The 23232-nt window shown below is 50.9% G+C and overlaps 1 protein-coding gene across 1 annotated transcript in view; it reads right to left on the bottom strand.

Moving 5' to 3' along the window:
- Positions 1-23232, bottom strand: part of USP34 (ubiquitin specific peptidase 34) — a 3618222-nt gene that overhangs the window by 706676 nt on the left and 2888314 nt on the right. Inside the window, exon 61 of the mRNA XM_069608012.1 lies at positions 19933-20084. Within this exon, the coding sequence (XP_069464113.1) occupies positions 19933-20084 (152 nt within the window). The remainder of the gene's footprint in view (positions 1-19932; positions 20085-23232) is intronic.

Here is a 23232-nt window from a genome sequence, read left to right as displayed (position 1 = left end):
AAGAGAGTAACTTGTTCATCGAGGGGATTGGGTCCTCCAACGTATTCCATATCTATGACAGACTCCCAAAGCAGTACCAACGTAAGGAGGTGGGAAAAGAATTTAGAATATACAAATTTAGAATGCCCAATCAAATTGCAGAGTAAAGGACTGCCTTGCCAAAGGCCAGATCCTGCCCATGGATGGAATCTAGGGAGTAGTGACGTACAAAAGTATGGACCGAAGCCCAAGTGGCTGCTTCACAGATGTTACGAATAGGAACACCCCTCTGCAGGGCAGTAGAGGCAGCCATACCCCAAGTAGAATGGGCCCCTAAGCCTACCGGAGAGTCCTTACCCGCCAAGCGGTAACATTCAGAAATTGCCAAGATAATCCATCTAGACAAAGTCTGCTTAGTGACAGCTTGTCCCAAACGCCTTCCAGCGTAACCAATAAAGAGCTGATCGTCCACTCTGACCCGGGACATGCGTAAAATGTAGAAACTTAAAGCTCTCCTAGGGTCTAACCTATGGAGCCTCTCCACGTCCTTGCTAGGATGCGGAGGAGGATAAAATGTCAGAAGAATGACCTTCTGGCCCAAATGAAATTCCGACGCCTCCTTCGGACGAAAGGAAGGACGAACTCTAAGGACAACACTGTCCTTATGAAACACAGTGAAGGGTGGCTTAACTGAAAGTGCCTGTAACTCACTCACTCTGCGACCGGAAGTGACCGCAACTAAAAATACAGTTTTAAGAGATAACAGTCTCAAAGGGCAAGAATTTAAAGGCTCAAATGAAGCACCCATCAGAAACTTGAGAACAAGGTTCAGATCCCAACCGGGCACCTGGAAAGGTGACGGAGGGAACACATTAGTGAGCCCTTTCAGAATCTGAGAAATTATAGGAATTTTAAAATAAGAACACTCCTCAGACGAGCGCTTAAATATGGACAGCGCCGCTAGGTAACCTTTAACGGTACCCACTTGCAGGCCCCTGTGGGCCAAAGAAAGCAAAAAAGACAGAACTACAGGAATGTCACATGAAAAAGGATCCACATTCTTAACCCTGCACCAGTCGCAGAACTTTCTCCAACGGCAAAGGTAAAGGGACTTTGTTGTAGGCCGTCTGGCCGAAAGCAACACCTCCATCACGTCAGGGAGGTCCCAATCCTTATACCTCACCCTTTCAGAAGCCCCACCTCCCGTGAGAGCAGATCGTCTCAGGAGGGAAGACGACGTGGAGGGCAGATGGACAAGTCGAGAAGGTCCGGGTACCACGTCCTCCAGGCCCATGCCGGAGCAATGAGGATCATCCGGAAACCGAACCTGCGTAACTTCTGCAGCACTTGCGGGATGACGGGGACTGGAGGAAACGCGTACAGCAGTGGGAAGGACCACTCCACCACAAATGCTTCTCCTAAGGCTCCTCTTGGAGGGAATCCTCACAAGCAGAACCTTTCGCACTTCCGGTTGACACTGGAGGCAAAGAGATCCACTTGAGGGGTTCCCCAAAGGGCGAAGATCTTCAGGAGAATCTCCTGAGCCAGCTCCCACTCGTGAGAGAACGCGCTCTACCTGCTCAGAGCGTCTGCCGTCTCGTTTTCGTCTCCGGCCAGATGGAATGCCGAGATCGAAACTTCCTGCTGGATGGCCCAGAACCAGACATGCATCGCCTCCCTGCACAGAGGAAGTGACCCTGCCCCCCCCTTTTTGCTGAGGTAGTGCATGGCTACTGTGTTGTCCGTCAGAATCAGGACAGTCTTTCCTCGCACAGTCGGCAGAAAAGCCTTCAGGGCAAGCCTGACGGCCCTCAGCTCCAACAGATTGATATGGAGTCTGGACTCCGACGGAGACCAACGACTGCTGACTGTCAGCTCGTTGGCATGAGCTCCCCATCCCGTGAGGGATGCGTCCGTCACGATCGTCACTTCCGGCCAGGGACGCCAAAACGGAGCCCCCTTCATCAGATTGCCTTTGACGGCCCACCACAGAGGGACCTGGGCGATCGAGGGCGGCACCTGAACGGGGTCTGACATCCTGCCGGAGGATTGTGACCACTGCATCTTGAGTGCCCACTGCAAAGATCTCATCCGCAGTCGAGCCTCTGGCACCAGAAGAATGCAGGATGCCATGAGGCCGAGCAACCTCAAGAACTCGAACGCTGGGAGACTCTGGGCATGTTGAAACTTGTGCACCATCTGCTGAATGTGATGAGCCCTCACCTGGGGAGGAAAACACTGCCCCAGGGACGTGTCGAGCACTGCTCCGATGTACTGGAGCACCTGAGTTGGGGTCAAGTGGGACTTCTTTAAGTTGAGGGAGAAGCCCAGCTTGTGAAGGGAGTGGCAGGTGACGGACAGATGATCCAGGACTAGCTCGGGAGAGCGCGCCCTGATCAACCAATCGTCCAGGTAGGGGTAGACGTGAATCCCCCCTTTCCTGAGATACGCTGCCACCACCACCATGAGCTTGGTGAAAACCCTCAGGGTGGAGGTCAATCCGAACGACAGGACCCAAAACTGAAAGTGCCAGTCGCCAACCGCGAACCTCAGGTACTTCTTGTGCTTGGGATGGATCGGCAAATTAAAGTAAGCGTCCTTGAGGTCGAGAGACACCAACCAGTACTGAGGTTGAAGGGCCTAGAGGACTTGAGAGAGAGTAACCATCTTGAACTTGTCCTTCCTGAGGAGTTTGTTCAAACCGCGCAATTCCATGATGGGTCTCAATCCCCAGTCTTTCTTTGAAATCAAAAAATAAGGGGAATACCATCCCTTGTTCCTCTCCGCTACAGGCACCAGTTCTATGGAGCCTTTCTCCAGCAGGACTTGAATTTCCTGCGCAAGGAGCGGATCCGGACTCTACAAAGAGAGATTCCCTGGTGGATTGTCGTGAGGCCTCTGCCGAAAGGGAAGACAGCAGCCGTGGGCTATGATCTCCAGAACCCACACATCTGAAGTAATGGCACGCCATTCTACAAGATGCTGCGCCAGCCTTCCCCCCAACCGGCGAACCATGGGACATGGCGTCATGACTGAGCTGAAGCAGCTGCGGCGTTGCCTGATGGCAAAGAGGCAACAGCCCGAGCAGCCTTGGCACCTCGAGTACCTTTTTTTCCACCTCTGGCACTCCTACGGTGGCCCCTTTGACTCACAGCTCCTCTCGCTTTACTAAAGGATCAGTAATAACAAAAGAAACCTCCCCTCCATTGCTGTCCCCTAGGACGAAAAGGCAGAGGTTGGCGAACTGCAGCGCTCAACGACTTTGCTGCAGCTTGTGAGGTCTGCAACCTCTCAAGGCTCTCGTCAGCCTTGCTGCCAAAAAGATGTATACTATCAAAGGGCATGTTGAGGAGCCGGGCTTGCACATCAGGAGCAAATCCTGACCGGCTGGCGCAATCTGCCATGTCCAGACCCGACTGAACGGCCTCACACATGGCATCCTTGCCATTCTGTATCATAGCAAGAAAACCATCCCGTTCGTCCCCTTTGGGAATATGTTCAGCCGCTAAGGAAACACAGTTCCACAGAGTGTGCGTGAAACGTGGCAAGGCACATACGGAGTTGGCTGCCTAAAGAGCCATACCCGCTGAAGAAAACACTTTCTTCGCCCAACCATCAAAACACTTGTCGTCCCTATCATGAGGGATGGTAGGATACGATGCCTGTTTTGCTGGGGCCTGCACCACCAAACTCTCCGGAGTGGGGTGTGTGGTCAAGTAGCAGGGGTCGCTACTGACTGGGCGGTCACTGCCGGGAGACTCTCCAAGCCGCCACCACCCTTCTTTGCAGAGCCATATGGAATGGTAGTACTGGGTCAGTTGGTGGATCTTGGTCGAGGATATCCATCAGGTCATCCTGCAGAAAATCCCCTGGTGGAGCAGACCACCCCAAGTACTCGGTGACCCTCGACACCAGGCGCCGGTACGAAGACTCGGCATGGGAGCCAGGTTCAGGCCTACAGAATTCCACCTCCAGAGAGGTGTCCAGACCACTGGCGTCGTGCAGTGACTGACGCAGGTCTTCAATCTGGCTATGACCAGAGATAATCTCCTCTGGCACCATATCAGGAACCAACCCATCTTCAGAACCCTCATCCACCTCAGAAATGTATTCCAGATGGTGGAAAGTGGGAACAGAATAGGGGACAAAGACATTTTTTGCCTTGGCCAGAGCCTTTCTAGGGGGTTCCACCGTGCCACGGGGGAACCTCTGACAAAACAGCCTCGAAAGACGTCGAGTGAATCGGCGTTGAGTGAATCGGCATCGACGACTTCCTCGGAGGTGGAACCTCGAGAGAGTCCGTCGACGACCTCGGTGCCACCGGCGTCGACGTCTTCTTTGAAGACTTCACAGGTCCACACGGTCTCGAGGGCGTCGAGGGCCGGGACCTGGAACGGGCATGACTGCAACGATTCCCCTTGTCCGAGCAGGACCTATCCCGCGAATCGTGCCGACCACCCGAGCCCGAAGGCGTACGAGCGGTGTCTCTAGTACGGTCACGCCCAACCCCACTCGGAGGCACGGACGGACAGGTGCCCTGCAATTCAAGAATCGCCAACATTTTCTTACCGAAGGAAGCCCATTCCTCCGGAGTTGCATGCTTGGTGGGACAAGCAACCCGCCGACGGGCGGAGTCCTCGGACGAGGACGGGGAAGGTGACCGATGATGGTGCTTCCGGGAGTGCCTCAAAGAGACAGAGGAGTGGCGGGACCCACTCCGGGACCGAGACCCCTTAGACCTACGACGACGATGAGAGACGCCCCTCGAATCGTCCGTCGAAAGTTCAGTGGACCTCGACTTCCGGGGCATGGACACCTTACTGACCGACAGCTTTTTCTTATGCTGCTGCAAGGCTTTGGATGTAAGCGACTGGCAGTCGACACAATCATCCGTGTCGTGGGCCTCCCCGAGGCACCAGAGGCAGTCATTGTGCGAGTCCGTCACCGACATCTTGGACCCGCAGTCCCCACACTTCTTGAAGCCCGGATGTGGGGTGGAAGAAGAAGAGGAAGACATCCCGATAAACTTCGTACAAACAAACAGGTTCGAAGAACCGAAAGAACAGAAACTCAGAAGAGTCGAGGCGCGCCGAGATCTCCGAAGCGAACACGTTCGCGGAAAAAACGGAACTGAGGCTACGGGTGTCGTGCGTCCTACGTATAACATCTGGCGCTGTCGGAGGAGGTCGTCGAGGACGGCGTATCGATGTCATTGATGCAGGACGCGGAAGGATTTTCCAAAGCAGCACAGCAGCGGTAATTACTGTCATAGATATGGAATACGTCGGCGGACCCAATCCCCTTGAAAAACATGTCTAAATTCGAATTTACCAGAGAACAAAAATTCATTAGAGGGAGAGCTACAGTGAGGCACACATGGCAGAGTAGCAAAGGCACACCTAGGCTCACCAATATAGTGAGTTAGTTGAAAGGCATACAGTGTCCAGGACATGACTCACAGTACGAATTTGTATGTGAAGTTGGCTACATGCAGTGTGGCAATTCCACAAGGCAGAGAAGAGAGGAGCGTAAGCTTCTGCAGGGGGCCCTCCAAGCCCTTCCAGGCATGGACAGGGGCCTTGGATAAAGGACATTAGAGGACGGGCCAGCTCATGCCTGCCAGCAAACTCGATTGGCTAAACAGGGAATGAAGGAGCCAATCAGAATCCTTTTTGACATGCATCTCCACAGCAATGATCCGAGGCCCTCCGGAGTCTCGGAACAAAGACGGCGGCCATTTCTATACAATAAAGTATGTCACAGACAATAAGGCCAGTGTGCACACGCCGATGGTGTAGTTATGTGTGTGTGTGTACTCCAGGTGATCATGGCACTGCCATAGGACGGCCCGTGTGGGCTCACATGCGATATCAGGCTGCAGCAGTAGATGGTCGGCGTTGGCTCGTCGCAAGGCTGGGTCCAGGGTTACGCTGTGGGGTGGGGTGGAGACTAGAGGCAGGGAAAGCAGGAGGCTAGCAAGGCACAGGAAAGCAGAGTAAAGGGCGAGGCACAGACCGTTAAAAGAGCATTGCATGCCTTGTCCCTGAAACCTCCTGGAATTAGAGGGACCCCATTGAACGTAGGGTTTGTTGGTTAGTTGTCTGAGGGGCCTAAGAGTATCATACTCTTCCTTTGCTCTTTTGAGGGCATCTTCTACGGCTTGCCGAAGAGGGCATTAGGTTCCACCGGCATGTTAAGCAGGGTGGCTTGTGTCTCTAATTTAAATCCATACTGTCTGTTCCAGGCATGGTGCTTGATAAGTGTGCCCTCTGCAATGATGCAACCCACATTGTCTGCTGCGTCAAGGTTGTTTTTAAGGATACAAGTAGACAACCGCTTGCCTTCTGAAATGGTACTTAGTAGCTTTGATTTTAGGGGTTCTGGAACCAACTCAACCTGTTGTTCCAACTCATCACACATATGGAAGCACTAGCTAGGAGGGTGGAATTATTAGCAATTCTAGCCCGATATGCCGCCGAGGATGCGACCTTCCTTCTGAAAGTGTAAATCTTTTTACTTTCTTTATCCGGCGGGGCTTCAGCCGATGCCAGATGAGTTCCAGCCCTATTTCTAGTAGTGGTGACAAGTGAGCCACGTTTGAGCTGACCACTAATGGACAGGAGGTCTGTTTGCGCGGCGCTGAATAAATTTTCAATTCTAGGGTTAACCGCCTTCGTGAGGTTAGGCGTAAGTAAGGAGGGCTGTATATGTCGTTGTATGGATTGTAACAGTGGAATAAAATGAGTGGCAGATTATTTGTTGCCAAGAATGTCCGCCACAAAGTCTTTGGGCCTCATTACGACGGTGCCGGTATGCTTACCTTCGACCTTTGTTACCGGACAGGCAGAGTACAAGTTTGCGGGCTGGATGCCCTCCAACCCGCCAGGTCTGCCCTGGTGGGTGTAAAGGCACCCGCTCGCAGAATTTGACGGTAGCACCTGCGCACCTCTAAATTTAAAGGGGAAGAAGTTTTTTTCTGGGGAAAAAGGTTCCGTCTCCCGTCCCTTGGAAGGGACACACATGCTGTATGGAGGAAAGGGGACGGGACGTAAGAGTATGGGGAGTTACATTTCCTGGCGCCTGGCTTCACGGACTGCTAGGGCTGTAATGCCCCGATGATTCCCTAAAGCCAGACACCAAAAAAAAAACAACTCCGGCGGCAGCCTGACGTTTTTACTGGCACGGCTAATGCCAGGGTTGTAATGAGGCTCTTTGTCTCCTTGTGCCTCTTGGGTGTCAATATTGAAATGTTGGGCAGCCTTCAGCAGAAGTTTGTTGTATTGAAGCTGATTATCTACAGGTGAATCGGCTACAGGCTGATCTTGGTGGCCAGGAGACTGAATGGCATAGATGTAGTACTGGTCCTGATTAAACTGATCTCTCTGGTCTCCCTGAGAGCCGAGGTCTTGTGACCCTGAGGGGTCGATAGCATACAGGCCCGAAGAGGGGTCTTGATAGAGGGAGGTTGGAGGCTCCTGGTCGGAAGTGCTGGGCTGAGGGGTGTCAAGACATGTTTTCTTGGCATAGGGTTGATGTTTTGCAGCCCCTGACTGGGAGGCGTCTCTAAGGGACGTACATTCCTCAGGGTCCATGAAGTCAACAAAGCATGACATCCTTTTCATAATTTTGTTGAATTGTTCAGGGGTTCAATTCATACGAGGGTGGAAAACCTGAAGGGGTAGAGGTGGTATGGGTGTCTGCCTACTCTTTGTGTTGCATAGCCCCTGTGAGTGTATCTGCAGAGGAGGAGGAACCCATATCCTGGGTGCCCGAGGTCTGGAGAGACAAAAGTGTTGAAGAATTTGCTTTTTTCTTTGATTTTGTTTTTAAAAGGGTAGCAGGGACATAGCAGGGGACGCTCTTATGCACTTTTTGCCGCCTGTTTTTCGGTGGGCGAAAGGAGGGATTTTTAATGCGCTGTGTCTGAACCAACTTTTGAGGCCAGTTTCGGAGGCCTGTCATGAGGCGAAGGCGCATGCAATGGCCCAGAGGACAGGGAAGATCTAGAGGCTTTATCTGCTGACACCATGTGGGCTTCGACGGATTACTATTTCGCCAAAGGTCGGCCATGGGCTGTGTGCATGGTGTGTTTTGATGTGTGTGTGCTATGGCCGCTGGGTTCCATCTCAGTCACAGAGCTGCGGGTCCGTACACTGGGTTCTGACGAACCCTGTTGCCTTTGGTGTTACTAGGGACACAGATACTGCCCTCGCTGAATTTCCCAGTCACGTCAACGGAGGCTTCGGCCTGCATGGCGTGAACAGCCCAGCGCTAGGTCTGGCCACCTTTAAGAGTTTTTGGCTGGTTTTGCAGGTCTTTGTAATGATGCCTACCCCCGGGGACCCAGACCAAGTCCAGAAACCCCAGAAGCAGGCATCAAGTTACCCCAAGCAAGCCCAACGACCCCCGCTAGGGGCTATTTGGGTGCAGTCCTGGCGCCTATGGCGCCAGGCTCTTATGGAGAGTCAGTCCTGGCGCCATAGGCCATAGGCGCCAGGCTCAGATTAAAACTCACCTGATGCAGACCATGCTGCAAACTTACCTGATGCAGACCATGCTGCAAGAGCTCCAAGCCAAACAAGGCTTAGAAGGGACTATTTTACCTAGGGACTATTTTTTTTACTCGGGTGGGGCTGGGGAGGAATACTTACCTGGGACTACTTTGGAGGCTATTTAAACCACGCCCGAAGAGCAGCACATGCTTCGCGTTATTCTGCTGCATCCAGCAGCGTAACGCTCACCGTGCCTGCAAGTCTGCATCCAGTCTTCTGCCACGCCCGCCTCGAGTTTGGAGCTCCTAGAAAAAGGGAGAAAGAAGGAGAAAAGGTTAGAACAAGAGCAATACCTTTGATCCTTACCTGAATTCCCGATCCATCGTGCCTTCGAGCTGGAAGAAAGACGTTATTTTATGCGCGTCGCCTCGCCTGCTGCAGCGCCGCGCTAAACTCACTGGCCTTCGCAGCATCTTCACATTTCACCGCATCCTCCTGCATGTTCCCGCCGCACTCCGGCAGCTAAGGAGAAGACAAGAACAGCAAGGTGAGCCAAGGGAATACACAGAGGAATACCCCCCATAGACTTACCTGATTTTACCATCGGGGTACTATTCTTCTTCACGGGTCGGCGCAGCTTCCACTGCATCCTAGCCGAACCCCGGCCCCTAAGGGGAAACAAAAGGACAGCAAGGTGAAACAAGGGACTAACAAGGGGAACCCTCCTCACCACAAAAGACTTACCTGATTTTACCGCCGGAGTTATTATTCCCCGAGACTTCATACTTTCTCTCAGCGCCTGAATAAGGGAGAAAGTAACAGGTTACATATGGACATTATTTTATCGAACTGTGTTGGATAATAAAAATCCTTACCAGAACATTACCGGTTGCCACGAAGAACTCAGAACTCTTCAGTAGGGTCAAGTTGCAACCTGCAAGGAATCGGACAAGAGTGAAAGTCAGGCATTTGAACTCTTACGAACTACATACTTACGGAGTCAATATTGTCCTGGAACTCACCAATTCCTTCGAGCCAGTGAAGCAACTGGTTATCTACGCGCCCCTGCGCTCAATGCAGGATGGAGAGCTCATCTTTTCAAATCATCAGGTGAGACTATAAGAGGGGACATCCAAGGTGATCAGTGGGGAGAACAGCAGGGTGGGGGATTTACGCTCAACTCCACGGGTGGTTAATTCCCTTTCCCCATTTGCAGAAGAATATTCCTACGGGCCAAGCAAACGAAGCTAGGTGGGCCAGTCCAGTCTGTCATCTCGGCCCTATGCGTCACATTGGTGGAGACCGCAGCAGTCCAGTCCAGATCGACGCCTCTGTGGGAGCCAGGTGAGCGTAACAGTCTTACAAAGCTTTTCTGGGTGATCCCTAGGGAGCAAAAGTTGCGCACACACTGTGCATATTCTTCAACAGGAATTTCCAATGGCAGGATGGGCAAGATTAAAGGGAAAATGGGGAGGGAGAATATGCATTCTCTAAAAGGATTATCCATATGAGACCCCCCACACCCACTATCCCTACTGTAAGGGGCAAGGCCCGAAGAGGCCCGTGAAAGCTGTGTCAGATTGTCAAGTAAGTCAGTCATCGACAATGACGATGGAGCTGTTCGCCGAGGGTCGTCGAGCAGTTGGATGAAGCTGCAGCCAGAAAAGAAAGAAAAAAGAAGTCTAATAAACTTTAACTAATCAAAGGCATTAGTTTGAAAGTAACTCCGCAACTTGTGACCGACTACGATGGCGGAAAGAAACAATCTGAGGGACCTCGATGCGTGAAGGACCATGGGTACAGTACACGTCACACTAGGGATAGTATTTCTAACACGCCCTGTCGACGTCCGTTTGAGATTCAAAAACAAATCTTGTAATACTCTGCGACTACCACTAGATGTCGAACTATACAGTGCATGTGATCTAAGCAGTTCCACAAGCCTCAGAAATATATATATATATATTACATATTTAGCAATTTTTTTTTTCAAGAGAGACGTTTTATTTATTATTAACCAAGGAATAACAATTAAACAGTAGACATCAGTATTGGCACAAAATGGCACAGTTCATTGTAGTGTTAAGAAATTCATAAGTTATCACATATTTCATTCGTAGTGTTGTTTGACTATGGAACCAGGGGTAGCAAAGAAAAGCTCTGTGTGGGGGAGGGTACGTCGACTTGTGGTTCAGTCTAGCCAACGGGCGGTTGGAGGCTTTTGCGTGAGGGCTGTATAGCGTTCTGCATAGTCCATGAATGGGGCCCAAGCATTTCAGAAGGGATTGAGATTGTCCATGCGAAGTGCAGTAATCCTTTCCGCTATGACAATGTCCCAACACTTGGCCCACCATAGCGGAATAGAGGGACCCTCAGGGTGCTTTCAAAGACGGGCGAGGGCTACCTTGGCTGCTAACAAGTGTGTGCACAGGCGGGCTGCATTCCCTGACAGCAGTAAATGCCCCGTGTCCCCCAGCAGAATGATTCTGGGGTCCCACGGGATATTGAGACCTGTAATTGCCTGGACATATTCAGCACCCCTTTCCAGTAGTGTGCTGCTTTAGGGCAGTCCCATAGGAGATGGAATAGCGATACCTCCCGTGGTCAGCCTCTCCAGCAGTTCAGTGATAGGCTTACGCCCGCTTTGTACAGTTGGGCTGGTGTGATAATAGTACCTGAAGCACACCTTATATCCCCCTTCCATGTTGGTAACACACTGGGTGCTTTTGTGAAGTCTTGACCATATTTTGCTCCATGCCTCTGGCTCCAGGGGGCGCCCTAGGTCCCTCTCCCAGTTCAACATGTATCTTTCTTTCGTCTCTGGGCTAGTCTTTTCCAAGAGTTTGTAGAGGGCGGATATCTTGCTCCTCGGGGGGGATGGGAGATGTCAGTGTGAGTTCTAGAGGCGTTAGGTCCCTAGAGGCGCACTCTTTAACGATGCGCTGAGAAATCCAGTGGCGGATCTGCGAATAGCGGAACCTTTCCTCCTCAGGGATGTTAAACCTCGCCTTGCAGTCCTCAAACGAGAGTGGTTGACCCTCCTCTAGAAATTCCGAAATTCTGTGAAGGTGTTAGGGAGAATTCTCTGTTTAGGCTGAATTTCCTAACCTAGTGAGTCCCCCAGCAGCTTTGCTGGATTTTTGGGGTTTATTTTTTTCTCCTGCCAAGAGTGAGACTCTTTTACCCTCACTCTTGGACATGACTTGAGTGTGTTTCTTTGAATCTAGATGTGTCTAATGGGCTATGGGGTCTTTTTCTCCATAGGGTTTCATGTGTTTTTGTGATGTGTGTTACACAGCACCCTCCATGCAGTAACACAGGGGTGTCATAGTGACCCCCCAGTATAGACTCCATACCCTGGGACTGACTACAGTCTCCCAGGGCATGTAAAGTCACCATTGACTTTACTAGTCTTAAATTCTGAACAGAACCAGTACAAACCATCATATTGTGGACGTACTGGCTGGGGCAATTCGATTGCCCCAGGGTCTGTTAGTCGAGGGGGCATGTCTCCGTCCCCCCTGATCGAGTTTTGGCTGGTGGCAGTGGATACTACTTTTTATATTCAACCGCGAATATTTTCCTATGGGATTTCCCATTGTTTTAGGCTACTATCTTTATTTAATTATTTAAGGTAGCCTCGAACGTACCACCGGTTTATTTAATTAATATTAATTCTCCGGTTGGTATTTTTTTTGCCAAAACTTGATTCTAAAATGGCGTTTGTGTTCTCTTCTGTGACTCCAACCCAAGTCGAGCCCTTTGTTCCACTTTTTGGCGGGCTTCTCCACAGAAACCCTCCAAAGTGGTGCCACTATGTCTGGGGTACTTAGGGAATTTAGGCACCCTGGACTGAGTTGCCGAGGCAACTAAAGTCGCACTCTGTCCTGATTGGCCCAAGTGGTGAGCCGGAAGGCTCACCACTTAGCATGTTGGAGTGACAGCTAGGCTGAGTGAATGGGGGTTTCCTGCATAAAAGCAGGGCTTTGGGGACTGGAACGTCAGAAGTCGCCACAGGACCTAAGAATCCGACGAGGGAGAAGCTGAGCCGACCTGCCACGACACCACGACCGGTGGAGCCCTGCTGGACCGTCTCACCACTTTTCCCAACGACAGAGGAGATCTCCCGCCGGAGAGTCTTCTCCCTTTAACTGGTGGGGATAACCAGTTTCACCGTCTTTTCGCTTTCCCGACGTATCTCGTGGCCGCCTTGCCCGTGCTAAGCACCCCGGCAACCGGGATTCCACGTTTTACCACGACCACGAGATAAAGGTACCACCTTTTACCGGAAAACTCTGCGGCTGGTTTCTGCCCTGGTAGTGCAACGACCTGCATCTTTCCTCCACCTCAAGATCTTCTCTTCCCCTGGACGACGACGCAACTTGCAACCACTACCAGGAACAACTGCCACCGCTGGAGGATCTTTCCCACTTAAGGTACCGTGTCCCGCCCGGCTTCCTTTGCAACCGACTGTACGGGGTAGATTTAGCCCCCGGCTTTCGAACCTGGGTTAGCCTGGGACACCCTGGCTAAACTTTTCTAAAGCCTCTCTAAACTCTTTTCTGAACCCTCTGCAAGACTTTCTAAGCCTAGTGTAACTGTGTGATCTTGGGCGCATTTGTGCTCTGCTCTCTCTAAGAGTGGGCCCAGCCGTTGGACTTTGGCTCACCAGTGACTTTTTGCTCTCTGCCTTGCTAATAGTGTTCCTGAATCGTAGAGTGGTGTAATCCTGCATATTCTGTCTTTTTCCCTCCCTTTTCCACAACCTTAGTAGAGTGCAATCTAGTTAACCGCTCTCCTCTGTATGAAAATAAGTGGTGTTTACTGTGATTTTCTAATAAGGGGAAAAGTGGTGTATATATCCTAATAGTAACTGTGTTTAGAATATTTTACAATAAGGGTGCTGGAGTGTTTCACTGTGTGTTTATAAATAAATAATTATATACTTTGATACCAAAGCTCTGGCCGGCGTTTGCTTATATTATTGTATCTAAGTGCCTATTGAGTATGCTTTGCATACTGCCTAACTCTTCTTGAGGGAAGTCTGACTGCTCAGCCACAGCTACCAGGTAAATCTGGGTGGTACAGACTGCTACCAAGTGGGTTTACTGCTAACACCTATAGTCTTAAATCTTTTGCAGTGGTCCCTAAGGGAACTGCACAGGTTTCTGCCTAACAGAAGGCCACCCAGGGGAGAAGCCTGAATTACCCCAGATTGGGGTCAGTGGACCCAGTGAGCTTTTGGTTCCCATTTCCAGGCCGTAGTTCTCCAGCTGTCCACCGTGTTGCATGTTGCTGGTAGCGGGTTCAGAGTGGGGGAGGATTTCTAGGATTGGATATGAGGCAAGTCGGGCAGGAGTGACTTGCACCATGCTTCTTCCAGTTGCAGCCAACATGGGCGATATACGATACGTGTCCAGGCAAAGGCGTGTGCGAGCTGGGCCGCTCGCCGTTATCTGGGGATGTCCAGGACACCCAGTCCTCCCAGATGGCGACTCTGGATCATAATTTTCATGAATTCCCGCTGTAGGGAGAGGAGATCCTCTTTGAGGATATGGGTTGGGAGTGCGTGGCAGTGGTACAACACTCTGGGGAGTAAATTCATTTTCACCGCCGCCGCTCGACCCAGCCAAGAGATCTCCTATTTGTTTCACCATTTCAGATCTGTTTGCAGCGCTTTAAACAGTCGCGGGAAATTGTGTTTGCAGATCAGTGCGCTTGTTTTGGGAATTTGGACACCCAGGTATTCCAGTGTGGCATTGGCCCATGGGATCGGAAGGTCAGGGCTCAGAATGTCTGTCGCTTTGGTAAGTTGATCGGTAAACTTGAAGACTTATCATAGTTCACTCTGAACCCGGAGACTGCCCCAACAGACTCTAGTTCTTCAAGCAGGGGCTGCAGTGACATGTCCGGATCAGTGATGGTCAAGAGGACATCATCCGCATAGAGTGCCACTTTGTGCTCTATCCCGCCCACGTTGACCCCCCTGATGTTTGGGTTAAGGCGAATCCTCTCGGCGAATGGTTCCATAGACAGGGCGAACACCAGGGGTGACAGCAGGCACCCCTGACGGGTCCCTCTGGATATAGGGATGGACGCTGATTTCCTACCGTTGACTCTGAGTTGTGTTGACGGGAACGCATAGTTTGCCATTGTCCAGGTTATGAAATTGTGGCCCAGTCCCATGCTAGCCAGGGTGCTCCGGATGTAATCCCAGTTTACTAGATGAAACGCTTTATGTGCGTCGAGGGATATTATCAACAGCGGGGTTCTCATTCTATTTGCAGATTCGATAATATTTAGTGTTCGCCTAATATTATCGTGTGTCCCTCTACCCGGGATAAAGCATGTTTGATCTTTGTGCATTAACTCTGGGAGAATCCTGCCTAGCCTGGCTGTTAGAACCTTGGAATAGATTTTCCCCTCGGTATTCATCAGTGCTATTGTCCTGTATGAGGCCTCCTGTTCAGGGTATTTCCCCGGCTTCTGGAGTAGGATGGTAGTTGATTCGGCCATAGTGTGTGTTACCTTTTTGATGGATAGGAAGGAGTTGAACAATAGTGTTAGTTGCAGAGTTCAGACGCGTGCAAATGTTTTGTAAAACTTGGACGTCAGCCCATCCGGGCCTGGGGCAGTGTTCTTTAGTGATTTTATGGCATCTAAGATTTCCTCTACGGAGATCAGGGCCTCTAGGGAGTCGGGGGGGCTGCGACAGCCGTAGCGCAAAATGATTCTAGGTAGCGTTGCTGCTGGACTCTTTCCTCTGGAGATGAGGGCGGCCCTGCATGAAAGACTTGTGGTGGTTTACCAAGGTTTCTATTATGTCTGGAGTGGTGCATTTGCTTTTCCCATCTGGCCCTTTGAGGCTTATGATATTGTTCCTGCTGTGTGTCTTTTGTAATTTGTATGCTAGTAACCGGTTTGCCTCATTGCTTTTATGATAGTAAAATTGTTTTGTGTACACCAAGGCCTTCGCGGTGCGGTCTGCCCAGTGCATCTCTAGCACCCTTCTGGCTTTTTTTATCTCCCTGTCCGCCTTTCTGGAGTGTTGGGTCTTTAATTCTTTTTCTAAAGTGGAGACTTTGGATTCCAAAGCTTGTGTGCGGAGCTTGGAGACTCTGACCTGTTCAGCAGCTGCGCGGATAAACACCCCTCTTATTACCGGCTTCATAGCCTCCCATAGTAGGCCTATTGTGACTTTGGGGTTCTGATTTTCCTTGAAGTAATTAATCAAGGCGTCTTCAGCCTCTCCCCTAATCACCTGGTCCAGTAGAAGGGTATCATTGAGCTTCCAGAATCTGGGAGGAGGGTCGGGGGCCCCCAGGATCGAAAGGTCCGCCGATACTGTTGCATGGTCGGATACCATGCGTGTGTGGATTTCAATGTTGCTAAAGCAGGGGAATAGAGTGCTAGTGGCTAATAAAAGATCGATTCGGGAGTGCCCCCCATGTGCGTTTGAATAGTATGTGTAGTTGCGGGTCTCTGGGTTGGCTACCCTCCATATGTCTACTGTGCCCGATTCTCTTAGCAACCTTGCTAGGGCCAGTCCTCGGGTGATATCTGTGTTGGATGGGGGCAGTGATTTATCCCTTACGGGGTCCGGGAGTGTGTTAAAGTCCCCCCCGATTAGGAGGTACCCCGTGGTGAAAGTTAGCAGCGGTGAGAGTAGTTCCAGTATGAATTTGTCCTGGTTTGCGCTAGGGGCGTAGATCCCCGCTATTGTAATTGGCTGCTCGGCAATGTATCCACGTATGAGGAGATATCTGCCCGCAGGGTCCTTTTTGACCATAGGGCTGGACAGAGGGAACTTGTTGCTTGATAGGATCGCCACCCCCCTCTTTTTCTCACCACTGGAAGCAATTAAGCCCTGTTTAAAGCGCTTGAATTTCATTCGGTGCTCATCGACTGGCAAAAGGTGGGTTTCCTGGAGAATTACCACGTCCCCATTTAGCGCCGCCAATCTATTCTCCACCGATTTGTGCTTCCTTGGAGAGTTAAAACCTTGGACGTTCCAGGTCAAAATGCGGACATCTCTAACGTTGTCCGGGCCTGTTGCCTGTTGATTATGAGGGAGCAACTGGTTCTGTGCGGATAGTGCTGTGCAGCAGCAGGGGAGCCTTTGATGGGTTCCCATGTGTGTGTGATAATGTGCCGCGATTACTGATGTCCACGCGTGAGATTGTAACTGTTAACTGGGGCCCCAGGGGATCTGAACTATTAACTACTCCCACCCCCCCCCCAAAACTGTTGGAATGAGACCATAAATCCCATCCGTGGGATTGCTAGCCAACCCCATCGTCGGTAACTGCGCCCGCAGAAGTGGAAGATATATGCAGGGTCGTGGCATATTGGGCTCAGGGACAGTCCAGATGAGGTTAGCGTGAGGTTGTGTACTGAGCTGCGTGCATGTGGGTATCCCCGTGGGTACTAGACCCCCCCGCCAGGATGAGATGGGGGATCAGGAGCGATGTCGGTGCTCGCGTGTCCCTGGGGTACCGGGGGGTATGGCACTAACCTTTCACATTGGCTTCGGGTGAATTACCGAGACCCATCGCTTAATTCGGGTCATGCTGCTTCCGGAGGCCCCGAGGCCTGCGGCGCCTGCCGGCACGTGACCAGCAGCTGGATGTTAAGCGAGTTGGGTTGTGATTGGGAGCGTGTAGCGGGCTCAGAGTCCTCGTCGGTGGATCCCTTTCCCAGAAACCGTTCCGCCTCCTTGGGGTTGCGGATCTGCCTGCGAGTTCCTTCCCATTCGAAGCAAAGGGCTGTTGGGTGGCCCCAGCAATATTGTATTTTCCTTTCTTGCAGCCATTCCGTTAGGTTGGGGAGGGCTCTCCGTTTCTGGAGAGTTATGCTTGCAAGGTCTTGATACAGCACAATGTTGGCACCTCTGAAGGTGATTTGCTTCGAGGACCCGGCCTCCCTCATTATCTCCTCCTTCACCCTGAAAAAGTGGATTCGGGCGAGAATGTCCGGGGGTGGGGGGATGCTCGTCTTGGCGCTGTGCGCTGAACTCTGTCGATTTCTAGGGGGGCACTGTCCGGTTATGTTATTATCAACCTGAGCAGGTCTTTGGTGAAGCCTTCAAGCTCCACGTTAGTGATTGTGGTAGGGATTCCGCGAATGCGGATGTTGTTGCGGCGGGATCGGTTTTCTATATCCTCCTGTTTGATTTTGAGTGCGTCACAGATGGCTTCCAAGGCTGCTATTCTGTTTAAGCCGCACTCCAGTTCGAATGTGTTATCGCACAAGCCATTCTCCACTTCCTCTGTGCGCTTTTCCACCTCCTCCACTCTTCTGTCCAGAGAGGCAATCTTTTTGGTGACTTCTTCTGTGCCCTTTTGGATCTCTTTGGTGAGGGCTAGTAGAAGATCTTTTAGATCTGTTTTAGTAGCGAAATGGTCAGTCTGCAATTGCTCCATTGTGTGGGTGCCCGCAGATGTTGTGCCTGCAGCGGAGTCAGACTTTCCTGCTTTATTCTGGCATGTGTTGGTCATCATTGTCGTGATGTCCGCTTGTTTTGCTGCTTTGCCGCTTTTTGACATGGCTCCACCGGTTGGGAGGTGTAGATGGAAATGCTACGGCTTCTCCGTCTGCTCACAGCTCCAGGGCGCTCCTGTGGGGCAGAGGGATGAACTCCGCCGGTTGTACCCTGCGTCGAGGGGAGCTGGCGTATGCCTCTGTGATGCTGTACCGTCTGGTCTGGCGTGAGAGCTGCTACGTGCACGGGGCAGTGCGTATTGCGCTTTTGAGTGACTCATGCAGTGTCCTGTTGTGCGCCGCTGCGGTGGTGGGATGCTCTTGGGTTGCAGTTCCCTGCAGCCGGGCCGGTGCGTCGCCAGCCGGCTCCTCCGGGGCAACCCCCGGGACGCTGCACTTGGTGCTTGAGCCGCGGGCCCGGGGAGATTTCTGGTCTTGTTCCCGGCAGTTCTGTGTTGATGCTGCAGAGCAATGTGGGAAGAGAGCTCCGAGTGGGGGCCGCTTTAATTGAGAATGGTGCTTTACTTTGCTTGCGGACTGGTCCTTTGGCTCGTCTGCGGATGTGCTTAACTGTGCTGGCCCACCTGAGAGGTCTATCCAAGATGGGACAAGGTGCGCAGTTACTATTAGCTGAGAGCCCGGGGCACGCGGCAGCTGTCCGGCGCTCTTGTGGGTGTGGGCTGCCCCACACGCTGGTGTTCCCTCTGTTGTAGACTGTCCTTTAGAAGGGCCGCTTCCAGGATCACTGGCTGGTTCCAGGAGCAGCCGAGGGAGTGCTGGGGTGCCAACCCGGCCGACACAGATCCGCAGGATAGAGTGGCAGCCCGAGTGTCTGAGGATCCGTCGCCGCCCACTGGGTCACGAGGGGGGGGGGGGGGGCGCCGCGGATATTGTGAGCCCCCTTGATAGGGCTTGGGCTCAGCCTTTGTGTTTGTTTTCCCCTGGTGCGGCATGCGGCCGGGCGCTGCCGCCGGATCTGGCTGGATGATGACAGGAGGGGGCGGAGTGGAGCCCCAGCCCCCTGTTGCACCACTCTGCAGTCTCCAGCCCAGAGGTGCTGCGTCCGTGCCCGGCCCCGATCATGCGGGGGGGCCACCGCCCCGCAGACTCCCTCCCGATGGTGCTGGAGGGCTCCCGCCGGTCTCCTGGATCCGCGGCCGCGGGAGCTCCCGTCTTTAGCAGCCCGCTGGGTATGCCTCCATGGCCGTGCACAGGGCTCTCGAGGTGGTGCTGTCTGGCGGGGGTGAATCCGAGCCCTTACAGCGGCCCGTGGCTGGTGGATACTGTTGGTTGTCTGCTGAGGGCATGGTCCGCACTATGCATCACGGGCCCTGCCCCTGCGCGGCTGCAATCGATACAGGCGCCTGCCCGCCATCTTAGCCTTCTTCGCGCTGGTTTGGTGGGAGAGCCCAGAGCCCGCTCGGCCATGGGGATGCTCCGTGCCGCTCCCGACTCAGCTCACCAGAGGCAGTAGATGTTCATGCTTCAGCCGTGACAGATATAAGGCTCAGTGGCAGTTCCGACCCGCAGGGATTCACTCCGATGACGGGGCTGACCAAGAGTGCTCATGGAGCCATGCCGTACGGTCGGCTCCCAGCCACGCCCCCCTCTTTTGCAATTTTAAAGTAAATAATGGAAAACATAAAAAGGCTGAGCACATAAAATCCTACTCACAACAAAATGCTTTTTCTCAGAAGTCAGTCATTAATGATATATTGCTCGGGTATTGAACTTTAGTATGAAAAAGGAAAAAAGTCATCTGAACTAAGTAATATGTCAAAACAATGCAATACATTATGTAAGCATTCTATAAAATATCTACCATCAATAGGAACGTTATAAAACTATCAAAATAAATGTGGATTTATAAATTAATTTAGTAAATGTATACACTGCACCTGTGATCATTCTTCATCATCGTACGACAGCAAAATCAAGTGTCAGGTTAGAGACTAAATTGTTCCCTTTAATGTTTTCTTACCGTTCTGAACGTGACTGTTCAACAAGAAATGCAATTAGTGCAACCATTTTTTCAAGAGCAGCAGGCCTGTATTTTTCTTCTGCCATCGAAAGTATATCTTCCTCTTCCTCCTCCTCTTCTCCTTCTTCCTCAGACAGCACTTCAACCTGAGGCTAAATTGTAAACAAAAAATATATTAATGTATACTATGGAGCTGTTTCAGACTTCAAACAAGGCGAAGAGTATGAGAAGTAAAAACATTAATTATAGCCCTTTGACATTTTCCGCTTGAATAGTACGTGTACCCACTCCCAAATTCAGTTCTGTTCACCATTTACCTGTTTATTAAATGGAAAACAGCAATCTCCTTTCACTTGAAAGTTACACAGAATGTTGGCTGTAAAGCACACATGGACAGAACAATTTACTTACTCTAGTGACTTCTGTACTCTTAGTCCCCTTTCCTCCATAATTATGGTTGCCTGCCCTATGAGGACCAACCGGACACTTTTGGCATTGCAAAAAAACATTTTTGCTCTTTAAATTTTTCGTGTCGCCTGGAAGCCACGTACACATGGGCGTGGCTAGCCCTGCTGACACCGCCTATTGGCAACACCTGCAAGAAGGAAAACCTGACTAACTAACTATACTGATGGGAGATTAAAGAACATGATTCTGCCTGGGAGGTAGGAAACTATTTTAAGGGAAAAAGATTCTGCATCTCTACCTGCCCGAATCTAGCATCAGATTGGCTGCAGTATCCATGCAGTAGTGTTTACAGAAAGCAGTGGGAGAAGCCCATGTCGCTGCTTTACTAATGACCTCCAATTAATATGTCCCTGGTGTGCAACAGCTGTTGCTTTGGCCCGAACTGTGTGAGCATGTAAGCCGCTAGGCACTGCTTTGTTATGGAGCTTGTAAGACGCCACAATACAAGAAACAGTCCACCTGGCTATGGTGGCCTTTGAAGCTTGGGAACTCACTTGATGACTGCCCAAAGGAAACAAACTATGTGCTGTTCGGAAATCTTTGGTTCGATCTAGATAGAACTTCAGAGCACATCTGACGTCCAAAGAATGAAGGAATCTCTCCCCTTCAGACTGAGAAGGAAAATATTTGGGAAGAACAACTTCATGTTTCAGATGAAAAGATGGCACCACCTTGGGTAAAAATGTAGGATGTGTCCTAAGAACCAGCATGTCTTTGCGAAAGACTGTGTTTGGCTCTGAAGATGAAAGAGCCTGGATCTCCTCGATTCTCCTGTCGGATGTTACTGCTATCAGTGTCAGTCATAGACATGGGTTCAAATGGTTTTTGTGATATGGCTGACAATACCATGTTTAAAACCCAAATAGGGTGTGGTTTTGAAATTGGAGGACAGAGCTTTAGTAATTTGTCAAAATGTCTTCCGATGACTGGGTTTGCTGTGGATACTACAAGGTTCGGAGAGATAATGTAAGCTCCAATGGCAGAGAGGTATGTATGACAAGATTGGATGTGGACTCCTGTCAAAGCTAGGTAAGAAAAAAAAAGAAAGAATGTTGTATAATGAGGAATGCAGAGGATCATGGGATTGCTCCAGCATCCATTCGCAAAAGCGAGTCCCCTTCCTTTTGTACTTGGACCTTGTGGACTGCTTCCTCGCACCTTGAATAATGGCCAATTTGTTCTCTGAAAACCCAACGTCAGCAAATACTAGTTGCTCGTGTACCAGGCTGCTAAGTTGAGAGATATCAGGGAGGGGTGGAGAACCTTGCCCTGCTGTTGGGAGAGCAAATCCAGAGTTACTGGAAAGAAATATGGCCTTTGAGCACTGAGCAGGATTAGGGACGAATACCAGACGCGGTTTGGCCAATTTGGCACTATGAATATCAGAGAGCAATGTTTGGACTTTGTGAACTTTTGAGAGTACTCCCAGAATTAGGGGAAGCTGCAGAAATGGAAAGCAGGTCTCGCCGTCCCAAGGAATTTGAAGAGCATCCCATAAGGTGTGGGGACTCTGTTGGAGAAGTGCTGCAAACCGAAGGCATTTGCGGTTCAGGAAGGTTAAAAATAGATCCAGCTGAGGGCGATTCCCAGATTTGAATCGCCGTGTGACACAAAGGGGGAGATTTTATCTCACCCCTGCTTGCTCACATATAAAACATAGCAATAGTGCTGTCTGTCCATATGAGGACAGTAAGTTTTAAATCAAGGGAAGAAATGACGTCAGAGCTTTGAAAATCGGCAAGAGCGCCAGAATGTTTATGTGTAAAAGGAATTCCTCAAGGGACCAAACTACATGAGCTTGAAACTGATTTAATGTGGCTCTCCACCCTGTCAGAGAAAAGTCTGACGTTATGGTGTGGAGGATCTTCCTTTCCGAGTTTTTGTTCGTTCCCCCCACCAGATGAGATAAAATTTCAAGCTGGGGTGAATCAGAATCATTTTTGACTGGGGTTCACACTCCTTAAGCCAGCTGTCCACTAAATGAAGCTGAAGGTATCTCATCTTGAGGCGCAGAAGAGGTAAGGCCAGAGAACATCAGGCCTAGAATATGCCAAACCATCACACTGAGGTCCTCTTCCGGCTTCGGAAGTGGCAAACTACTTGTCGAATGTCCTGAATCCTTGGATGTATACATTTTGGCTGTGGCACAATTGTTTGTGGCCAAATTGACTGGTCAATTCAGCTGCGAAACCAATTTTGCTGTGGCCAAAACCTCCTAACTAAAAGCCCCCACACACATCCCCCACTGACTCCCTACTTACCTTTACGCCATCCATGCAAGTTGTGACCCTCCAGCGTCAGATGCATCCGCAGAGTCCGATTTTCTTTTTTTCTTGGTCCCCTGCCTCCAGACCTCCGGAAGCGGGGGACACCCCCGCTACTCCTAAAAGCAATCACTACCAAACATGGGGAGCGGGGGACACACCCACAACCCCCACTCCCCATGTTTGGTAGTGATTGCCCAAATAGGTTGTTTCTAAATGACCAAATGGTACTGTATTCAGCCAGTTGTACCATACGGTCAATTAGAAACGACCAATTTGGGTAATACCGAACTCTTTGCTCTGTGAGGAAAACTCCGCCCACTGCTGCATCACATCCGAACCCTATGAAGGTGATATTCTGCATTGGTGTTAAGCAAGACGTCTTGACATTGACTGAGGCACAGACTGAAAAGAAGGTTCAGCAGCTGTTGGACAGAGGCGGAAGACCCTCAAAGGGTTTCCGACCTGACGAGCCAGTCATCCAAACATGGGTAGATGTGAACAGCCTGGAGCCTTAGAGGAGCTGCAATAGGAGCCATCAATTTGGTAAAGATTCTGGAAGCGTCAT

This window comes from Ambystoma mexicanum, chromosome 4q, assembly GCF_040938575.1.
Source record: "Ambystoma mexicanum isolate Mex_15411 chromosome 4q, UKY_AmexF1_1, whole genome shotgun sequence".
NCBI lineage: Eukaryota > Metazoa > Chordata > Amphibia > Caudata > Ambystomatidae > Ambystoma > Ambystoma mexicanum.
Note: the sequence above shows the minus strand (reverse complement) of the source record. Positions and strands in the feature narration are given on the sequence as shown.